Source organism: Sinocyclocheilus rhinocerous, unplaced genomic scaffold (assembly GCF_001515625.1).
Source record: "Sinocyclocheilus rhinocerous isolate Xijiao unplaced genomic scaffold, SAMN03320098_v1.1 scaffold382, whole genome shotgun sequence".
Classification (NCBI taxonomy): domain Eukaryota; kingdom Metazoa; phylum Chordata; class Actinopteri; order Cypriniformes; family Cyprinidae; genus Sinocyclocheilus; species Sinocyclocheilus rhinocerous.
Window position 1 is genome coordinate 1,814,682 of NW_015642829.1, and position 10,702 is coordinate 1,825,383.

Genomic DNA, 10,702 nt, shown 5'->3' on the forward strand with positions numbered 1-10,702 from the left:
GTAACTCGGGGGAGAAGAATTGTTAAATAAATTATGCTATTTTTGTTTTCTTTGCGCACAAAATGTATTCTCGTAGCTTCGCAAAACTGAAGTTGAGCCACTGATGTCACATGGACTGTTTTACCGATGTCTTTGCGTTGCTGTCTATGCAGGGTCTGAGAGCTCTCAGATTCCATCAAAAATATCTTAATTTGTGTTCCGAAGATGAACGAAGGTCTTACGGGTTTGGAACGACATGAGGGTGAGTAATTAATGACAGAATTTTCATTTTTGGGTGAACTATCCCTTTAAAACAGAAAGCAGTTATTTTAAATGTTATAATATTTCGTAGTATTATTGTTTTTACTGTATTTTTGATCAAATAAATGCAGCCTTGGTGAGCATAAAGAGACATCTTTCAAAAACATTTAAAAACCTTACTGACTTAACTTTTGGTGCATGCTTAGAATTCAGAGTGTTTTGGCAAAATATAATTATAAACTTTGATTTATCAATGTACTAATGGCAAAATAAATTATTGAAAAATGTATATACAGTATCTCACAGAAGTGAGTACACCCCTCACATTTTTGTAAAACATGGCAGTTGTTTTGAACACAGTCACGCTGAGAAAGTTAAAGTTGTCAAAACTGCCAACAGTGTGTCAAAAATGTGTTGGCCAAGCATTTAAATCTGCGTTTTCCTACTTGCATAAAGTGTTTCTGGCCTAAGCAGGCCCGACCGTAGATCCGATCAGATCTGGGCTGCTGGAATCACAGTGTTCTCTGAGCACCCAGTCACTTAGGTGATCAAATAGGCTGTGTTGAGCATAGCCCCCTCAGCCATCAGCGGCGGGGAGCGCAGATCAGACATAATCCCTCCTGAGCCCAGTGCCCCACTTTAGTGAGTCTGATTTGAGCTCACTCAGCCAGAGAGGCAGGAAATGGGACTCTTCAGGGTATTACGACCTTTTTTCAGGTCTTGTCCAAATTTTTCTAGGATTGTTTAATTGTCTAAAACTTTTTGATTATATAGGGTTTGTCTAGGCAAGGGGCTTTGTTAGAGTTGTGCTTTGGGCTTTTCCAGCTATAATGCACTGGTTCAGATTAGGTTAGGGTGGGAAATAGGAAGCATATGGTTGGGGATTTTCCAATAGGAAGCATTTGTTAAGGACTTGTCCTTCACAAGGAGAATTTAATCTTTGGGAGACTTGGGACAAAAAACAACAACATTGCAGCAACAAGTTTATTAGGAAAATAGACCTCTATTTAAAGACGTGTGTATCTACAGGCCAGGAAGTGCTTCTCTCAGTGTGAAAGCAGAAGGGGGTCAGTGGTGGCTTAGCTCAATGTGTGTACAATTTTGATGTCCTATTAGCCCCACCCTTTACTCTGTTCCATCCTAGTCATTTCAGCATTGACACACATGATCTAAATCCACTTTTCATTGTATCGTGTAAAACCTACTAGATTATGTTTGTTTTTATTTTGTCTAAAGCCCTATTCGAATGGTAATTGTTTCTCAGGGGGACGTAAGTGATTTGTACCATTTACAGGGGGTAGTTGGTCATTTTAATGCCGTCCGAATCCAGGATGTATGTGTTTTTCTCTCACCACCCCCGTAAAAATCCCCAGCCGAATTACCTACTGTTTTTTGACAAACACCAAGGTCATGTGGTAATTTAATTGCCATCCGAATCCACATCTCTGAGTTTACGAGAAGAAATCGATTCAAAATTCAGTGTTTATTTACTTTTTGAGCACTCCCGAACACCGTAAAGTAACGTTGTAGACTACTTCAGTGTAATTTGCATACATATTTAGCCTATTTCTGAAATGCTGGTCGGTCCCACTTTATATTGTGGCCCTAATACCTGTGTACTTACATAGTAACTAGATGTTTACATAGTATGTAACCACAGTGTATGTACACATTGGTACATAGTATCTACAGCTCTAATGTTTGTGTAAGTACACACATGTAACAACCCACTGAATGGTATGTGTACATACAAATGTGTAACAGGACATTGGTAACAACACTTTTTGGTAATATATATATATTATTTAATTATTTACCATCTGAATCCATGAATTTTAACACTGAGATGATTTGTAAATTTATTTTTACAGATGTCCATATGAGAAACAATTACCATCCGAATCAGGCTTAAGACAGATTGTTCATGCTGCTTGTTGGCACAGTTTGTGCTACATACATGAATGATACAAAAAAATCATACAGAAAGATTTGCGGAGTGATTGGATTTACAATTTTCACCTGGGAGATAAAAATTCAACAGATTGAAAAACATAAACAGAACATACACATTCAAAAGTTTGGGATGTTTTTATTCATCAGGAGTACTTTAAATTAAACAAAAGTAACAGTGAAGACACTTATAGTGTTACAGAAGATTTCTGTTTCAAATAAATGCTGTTTTTTGAACTTTCTTTTAATAAATGAATCCTTAAAGAAGTATTGTTAAGCAGCACCTTCAGCTTGAAAAAATATTTTATTTGAAAAAGAAGATTTCTAGCATTGTAACATTCTAGCAACCGTATAGCAAGGGGAGCTGTAATGATACAGTACGATGGTAGAAATGTGTCAGACGGTAGAGAAGTTTATACTGTGGTAGACATGACTGTCATTATCATTTGTTTAGAATAATTTGATCTGTTGTTTGTGTGATAGAATAATTATTATGTATCTCTCACTTATGTCCACGTATGTCATGATAAATAGCGTTACTGTAATAGAACATTACTCATACTGTGACCGCAAATTATAATGCTTTAGCAGATTATCAGAAAAACCTCTTAATTCCACACTTTAATGGCAGCTTTCAGATTCCTGCCTTGATATGCTAGTGCATTGCTGTGAATGTCAGAGGCATGTTTCATTGTTCAGAGCAGCGATGTCTCACACGCTCTGAAAGCGCCCCATCCAGAGCAGCCCGAGCTCCCGGATGGCCATCATGTCTCTGTGCTTTGAGCATCACAACTTTAGGCGTGCTTGTTGTTGTATTTGCTTACTGATGTTCTGTTAACTGAGCCATAACTCAATGACCCCCTCCCCTGTCCATTTTACATGCTGTCTATCTACCAATGGCGTCTGTGCATGTAAGTAACTGTGTTGCTGTGGCATACAGCCTCTGTGCTTAATTCTCTCTTTCTCTGTCTGTCTCTCTGTCTCACTCAACGCCTTTGCTGTGGTGATTTTATTAACCCTGAAACCATCTTTTCCTATTAGCAGTGTTGGGGAGTAACTAGTTACATGTAACAGAATTACGTAATTTAATTACTAAATTAATGTAACTGTAATCTGTTACAGTTACTGAGAAAAAAAAAGTGTTATGAAAGGTGCACTAAGCGATTTTTGCCAAACGATGTTGATATTTGAAAGCACCAAAACAAACTTGCCCATACCCCAACAGGACCTCGCCCCTATTTTGATAACTCCGCCCCACATGTACGAACACAAACCCTGGCAACGACGATAGCGGAATCTGCTATGCCTGTCAGCTGCAGCATATTCAAGCAAAAGCCAACAAAGCAAAATCAACATAACTCAACTATCAAGAAGCAAAGCAACCTCGGCGTCCGATTCACTTCCACTCCTTCACTTCTCTCCACCGCTGGAAAGCTGCTCCAATATTTATGCGGTCATACCTCTTGCCTGATCGTAACCCTTCTTTTTAATGTTTTGTTCCTCTGAAATTTTCCTCTTTTTTTTTATCTGCCATCTCTCGCTATTAATTGTCGATCAACTAATATCCGTCCTGTGCTCTCACTGAGTGTTCTCTGATCCCTATCATTACTAGACACACCCAGGGCTGGACTGGGACAAAAAAATCGGCCCTGGCATTTTTTGGTCCAGGCGGCCCATCACCACTTCGATATATATATATACAGTGGGTACGGAAAGTATTCAGACCCCCTTAAATTTTTCACTCTTTGTTATATTGCAGCCATTTGCTAAAATCATTTAAGTTAATTTTTTTTCCTCATTAATGTACACACAGCACCCCATATTGCGTAAATTCGTGGGGGACGAATTTACATTTTATTAAAAAGTGTTTACGCATACACTCATGGCGCGCAGCCGCGCACACACATTAGGATAGGTTAGATTCCTGCCTCCGTTGCGAGTCCCTATCAAGCACTTTACCAATTCAACTGGGAAAATGCCCGGTATGCCCGATTACCAATCCAGCCCTGGACACACCCCTAACTGCTGATTGGCTGCGGGTTTGTTTTGGGACTCGGTCCGACACAGTGGTCAAAAGCGTTTTTCAAAAATCGCTTAGAGCACCTTTAAATTACAGTTACTTATGAAAATGTTAACAATTACATCTGACTATTTTCACACACATACAGATTTGATTGATGTCTTTCCCAAATTGCATTGACTGCTCTAAAATATGAGACACCAATGTTTCAGGAGTTTAGGAGACAGAATAGGACACATGCTTATTTGATAATTGTTTTATTCCCTATTTGGGTTTATGTATATGCTTTATTTTTTAAGATTAACTGTTTTTTTTCCATGACATTGTCAGATGCCAACTGTTCCTGTCGTAGCTATGCAAAGATTTAATTTCAAATACAGTATCATAGCTATTAAACGATACCTTGTTATGATTTTAAATGAGTATTTATCCTCAGAATGATCTCAAAGTAAAAAGAACTGGTAAAGTCCGATTTTGTGGTGGCTGTGCTTTAAAATTAAATTATTATAATCTTAATTCAAGTGATGAAGGATTCTGAAAGTCTGACAGTAATCAGTGTCGAGTGCTACTGTAAGGTCAACACTGCTTGGTTTAAATGTTTCAAAAATGATTAACAGTTGAAAACATTCGTTAGAAATGTAGAAAAGTAAGCAAAATGTAATCAAATGTAATCAGTTATATTACTTCAGTAATTGAAATAGTTACACTACTTATTACATTTTAAATAGAGTAACTTGTAATCTGTAACCTATTACATTTCCAAAGTAACCTTCCCAACACTGCCTATTAGCAACCTCCATTTTTTTCAATCAATAGAACAAAGATCTTTTGCAGTATGTGTTTGAATGTTTGTGTGGTATTCATGGTTTATTTTGTTGTGTTGTGCTTTTTTGGTTTTAGTTTATTTTTAAGTCTGTTTTCTCTGAACACTGTACACCTATATCCACTGATCCACAGCACAACATGAGGCTTCTCTGTGTGCAAATCCATTAAACATCCTACATATATAGAGCTGCATACTCAAGGTCATGTGAAAGAGGAGCATGAATCATTTAAGGCATCTAGTATTCAGAGAGGGAGATGAGTGCTGGAATCACATTTCACGTGGAAATGACACAGATGGCTCACGTTTCTCACAGCCAAGTCAACTCTCAGTCTCCTGCACACACAAATGCTATCTCCCACAACACCCCCCCCCGCATGCACACTACAGCCAGTTTTACTCATTATGCAACCACAGCACTGTGCTAGAAAAGGCTTAGTGATATAGCTTTGTGGAAGTTCACAAAAGCAATGACACTTTGTCCTTCAGTGCAGTCAAATTTCAGAGGAATCATCATTTTAGCCCATCAGCCTTGTTCTATTTTTTTATGCTAGCATTACTAGAGACAGCTTCTAACTATGAAATTTAACAGGTGTCTGTTGCATTTTTTTCTGTTGCAGTCATGTTAAATTGTTATAATATTCAACAATGTTACTGTTTTTACTGTATTTGTATACAAATCAATGCAGTCTTGGTGAACATAAGGCTTCTTTCAAAAACATTAAAAAATCTTTCAGACCCCAAAAAACAAACAAGTAAACTCATTTAAGCATCATTACATTATAATGTAATGCAATGGTAATCTAAATGTAAACATAGAGGAAATAAGCATGCAAAATGTCTCCAGGTTTGACATCGGTGGCGAGTTTGAATATGCAGAAATGCCAAGTGTGAGTGGCTGGGATGTTCTCTCAGCTCAGGCTCTGTGCTGCATTTGAACACACTGATACATGAAGCCACTCTGCTGCAGTGGAGATTGAATGTCAGTGAGAGACAGTATCAAATCCCCCTATCAGGCCTGTAGCGTTACATAAACAGCCAAAACACATGCAGAGTCCTCATAGTCCCAATGAAAACAGAGAACAAACACCAATAGCATTACCCAAAAACATCCTCCTTTTCCTTTGTAAGATTCCACATTTGTTTTTTTTATTTTAAAACAGATGGTTTGTTGGATTCTAATGACAACAACATACATTTTTCAAAAATTTAGATCAGTCCCTCCCTCCTATTAAATAACAATCTTGTGTTTTTCTTTTAGTGTTTGATCAACTAGATCTGGTCACATATGAGGAAGTAGTGAAGTTGCCAGCATTCAAGAGGAAAACATTAGTTTTACTAGGTGTGTATGTTGATCTTGGTTTTATTCCACATCTTACCTTTGTTAGTTGGCATGAAGCATTTCTCATTCATTTGTGGTTTGTTGTCCACTGGCAGGTGCTCACGGTGTTGGCCGAAGACACATCAAGAACACACTCATCACCAAACACCCAGACAGATTTGCTTATCCCATTCCACGTAAGAAACATTCCCAAATCACTGTCTCTAACAGTCCACGTGATTGGTCTCTGCTGAACTGATAACCGCCTACTCATTTCTGCCCCGACAGACACAACCAGACCTCCAAAGAAAGATGAAGAGAACGGCAAGAATTATTTCTTTGTATCCCATGACCAAATGATGCAGGACATCTCCAACAATGATTACCTGGAGTACGGCAGCCATGAGGATGCAATGTACGGCACACAGTTGGAGACAATACGCAAGATCCACGAGCAGGGACTCGTAGCCATACTGGACGTAGAGCCACAGGTGACCGTTTAACTGCCCTCTGCATTTATTCATGAGAGAAGACAGTTGAACATTAACCTTGTAGGTCGTTCCTGTTATGCAGCAATGGTATTGCAGACTTTCAGAATTATGCTCTGGTTAAGTTCAGGAATGTTATTATTTACATAAAGAAAATTATTAATATGAGACTTAATAGGATGGAAATAAAGACCTAAGGTCAGTTAGCCATTGCTTAGTGAGGAATTAGGAGTTATCTTACATAACAGTGTCAACTTGAAATTGGTTTAGATATTTACAATTATATTGAATATTATCAAACAAGATGGAATATTTTGGATCGATATAGACCATCTAATACCACAAAACTTTATGAAATCAAATCGGATTTACAGTATGTTTGTGTTGGCTTTATGATGTCATTTCCCTTTAGGATGATTTCTGTAGAGAATTTGCTGTTATTTATTGGGACATTACAAAAGACAAACGGAGAGTGGTATTAAGACCTAGAATATTTAGTCACTCAGATCCAAGTAGTGTAATTATTCAAAATTGTAATACTGTGCTAAAAGAAAACTGACAAATTTGATTGCATCTTAATTTTATGAGTTTAATATCATGTCAAATATATTAAGACACAAACCGTTAGTATAGAAAATAATCACATGAAATGAAATGAAGACGGACACAGTTTTTGTTTTGTCCAGCTGTATTTACTCAGTGCAACTTATAACATCCAAGTGAAAGATATAACACCAACATGTCAGCAACAAAATGTGATTGAGTAAAGAAAAGAATCACCCCCTTTAAAATACTGTATGATGGGGGCATAAAAATGAACTGCAATAACTCAGTCTTGTTGTGTTCAAATATTCTCAGGCACTGAAGGTTTTACGTACAGCTGAATTTGCTCCCTATGTGGTTTTCATTGCTGCACCAACTATCACTCCCGGCATGAATGAGGTGAGATCAGGACCCAAAACATGGAGTTCTCAATGTGCCATAGCAAAAGGGTGCCCCCACACTTTTGTGTGAGGATCTACTTTTCAAATGACAAATTCAGTGAAATCTACCAAAAGCTTGTTGGGATCCACGCATGTATCGTTATATTAAATTATTCTAATAATTAATATTTAAAATAACAATGTTCAATTTTAATATTGTTCAATTTTAACATTACATTTAAAACACCCACAGAACAATAGATTACGTTAGTCGGGGTCTTTACCTTATTCTGATGAGACTTGCACTGAATGGAAACAGACAATTTTGCATAATCTGGGCAGTAGCTGCTGGTAGCTAGTCTCAAACAAGCCTCCAAATTGTCATCAGTCATGGCAGACCGGTGTTTTGATTTTAAAATCTTCATGTGGGAAAAGGCTGATTCACAAAAATAAGTTGAGCCAAACAATGCAGTCAATGAGGTATGGATTATGGATTGTAAATGGATTTTATATAGCCTAGAAATACGCAAAGAGTGCTCCCTTTTTCATCACTAAAAAGCTGTCACTCAGTTCATCATGAATTCACAAAGTTCCATTATAATCATTGAATCTCTATACTGCACAATCAGTCTATTATTTACATCATGTATGCAGTCTGTATTTTATGAGAGGATTCGCAAGCTTCACTGAACAAAACTCTGGTATATAAATGCCTCTGATTGGCAATTGCGTTCGAGAAATCAACGTATATGACTGTGGTTGGCTACACTGCTGAACGCTGTAAAAACATGTTTTTCAATAGAAACCTTTTACGCTTTCAGAGCGCAAACACAAATACGTACTGGAGCGTTTGTCAGATCTGTTTTGCAAATATCCTATTATTACAGCTTCAGCTGAGGGTGCTCTCTTTTGAGCGTGCTTAGCACCCCTGTAGAACCGGGCCTGCATTTACCTAAAGCATGTTTAAATGATGTGCGATCTACAAGCACCGCCTTTGCGATTGACCTATTGGGCACGCACCCCTGCCATAGCATGTCACCTCACTGGCAGAATAACTCCACCTGACTTCTCTTCCTTCTTTCATTTAGCTAAATCTTTATTTAGCCGGTCTTTCTTTCTTTTTGCATGCACCTTTTTTGGCATGTTTTTTTAATTTCTTCGACCTTTCCTCACATCACGCTCAGCCTCCCAGATGGTGCAGGAAGCTGCCTGTGAGTATGCCAAGTCAACTAGATCCTAGTGCCTACAAAGCTCTACCCAAAAAAGTTTCACTGCATGTATGAACTTTATAACTTAGGTCAATTGGACAGATGGCTGTTTTTTGTAAAAAAAAAAATTTAAAAACCCTGATCCACATCTTAGTACTTACTACCGTTTTAAAGTTTAAGGTCAGTAAGATTTTTTTTTTTTTTTTAAAGAAATGAATACTTTTATTCAGCAAGGATGCATTAAATCGATAAAAAATGACAGTAAAGACACTTATAATTGTACAATGATTTCTGAAGGATCATGTAACACTGAAGACTGGAGTAATAGCTGCTGAAAATAGAAAAGTTATTCTAAATTGTAATAATATTTCACAATATTATTGCTTTTGTTTGTTTTTTCCACCAAATAAATGCAGCCTTGGTGAGCATAAGAGACTTTTTTCAACAACAACAAAAAATCTTACTGGCCTAAAATTTTTGAATGATCGTGTACTGTATATCTACACTAGTACCATCCTTCCCAACTCTCCCATCCTCTGTTTATTCCTGTAGGATCATAAATGAAATTTTCTTAAATGGGCATATTGTCAGAATTCATCCATTATCCTTTCAAAAGACCCTTTACTCTTTTTCTTTCATGCTGCAGGATGAGTCATTACAGAGGCTGCAGAAGGAGTCCGAGATCCTCCAGAAGACATATGCACACTATTTTGACCAAACCATCATCAATAATGAGATTGACGAGACTATTCGGCTCCTGGAGGAAGCCATAGACCTGGTTTGCACCACTGGCCAGTGGGTTCCAGTATCTTGGGTCTACTAAAACAGCAAACCCATCAACCTGTAACCTTACACCCTTCATAACCTCACACTGTGCAATGCATCTCTGCAAGAAAAAAAAAACCTCAGAACTTTCCCCATGATTCAAACAGAAGCCCACCAACAACATCGATGTACCTGCTGTGAGCCTAGCCTTGGCCCCTCACAGACTACCTAGACGTGGTGTTGTATTAATGGAAAAAATAATAAAAATAAAATAAATACTAAATATTGTCATGTCTATATCGCTAGGAGACTGATTTAAAGAGACAATATCCTACATGATGCATTTTCCTGCATTTTTTTTTTTTTTTCTGCCCATTTTTCTGTTATTACCAGAGCAAAAGTGCAGTATTCTTACAGCAGAATCCTCACAGCTTTCATCTGTCCATTAACTCACCATCATACATAATCCCCACATTATCCAAGCGGCAGAGCCCAGCTGCTTTAGCACAACCCACCGATTTGCCTTTTTTGGGTTTGTTTTTCACATTTCAGCATCTTCTGCGTGATGGATACTATCTCTCTAAAGATGTACATAAATGTTTTAGAGATTTGAATGAGATCTCATGCATGTGAACATTCACAAGCGTCCATGCTGTCAGTGTTAGCGGTGTTCAGACCGTCACCCACAGCAGAAAACATTCCATTCATCTGGACGAACACATTCAAACAGGTGGGGCCGGACGGTGACGAGGAGAAAAAAAAAAAGACCTATGCACATCCCTTGCATTTTGGCAAATTTGTAAACCGTTTATTTTTACCAGTCATGTAGTAAAATGTGTTGTAAATGGTCAAAATTTTTATTTGTTGTAAGATTAAGGGGTTCAGTATGAAAATGAATTCACAAAACTGTTCTGCCATTTCAGAAATGTAGTTTCTGTGGAGTTGTTTGAGGAAGAGATGCATC

General features: G+C 37.7%; 1 protein-coding gene across 8 annotated transcripts in view; it reads left to right on the forward strand.

The window, feature by feature from the left end:
* caska (calcium/calmodulin-dependent serine protein kinase a) overlaps positions 1 to 10,026 on the forward strand; it is a 258,155-nt gene extending 248,129 nt beyond the window's left edge. For 3 of the 8 annotated variants that reach the window (XM_016574043.1, XM_016574047.1, XM_016574049.1), the window contains 5 exons: positions 6,310 to 6,375; positions 6,471 to 6,551; positions 6,643 to 6,845; positions 7,701 to 7,784; positions 9,620 to 10,026. In XM_016574043.1, the coding sequence (XP_016429529.1) occupies positions 6,310 to 6,375; positions 6,471 to 6,551; positions 6,643 to 6,845; positions 7,701 to 7,784; positions 9,620 to 9,796 (611 nt within the window). In that variant the 3' untranslated portion in view covers positions 9,797 to 10,026. Of the gene's footprint in view, positions 1 to 6,294; positions 6,376 to 6,470; positions 6,552 to 6,642; positions 6,846 to 7,700; positions 7,785 to 8,949; positions 8,977 to 9,619 lie in introns of all 8 variants that reach the window. The other 5 variants (XM_016574046.1, XM_016574048.1, XM_016574050.1 and 2 more) reach the window with 2 other exon arrangements.
* The last annotated feature ends 676 nt before the right edge of the window (positions 10,027 to 10,702 follow it).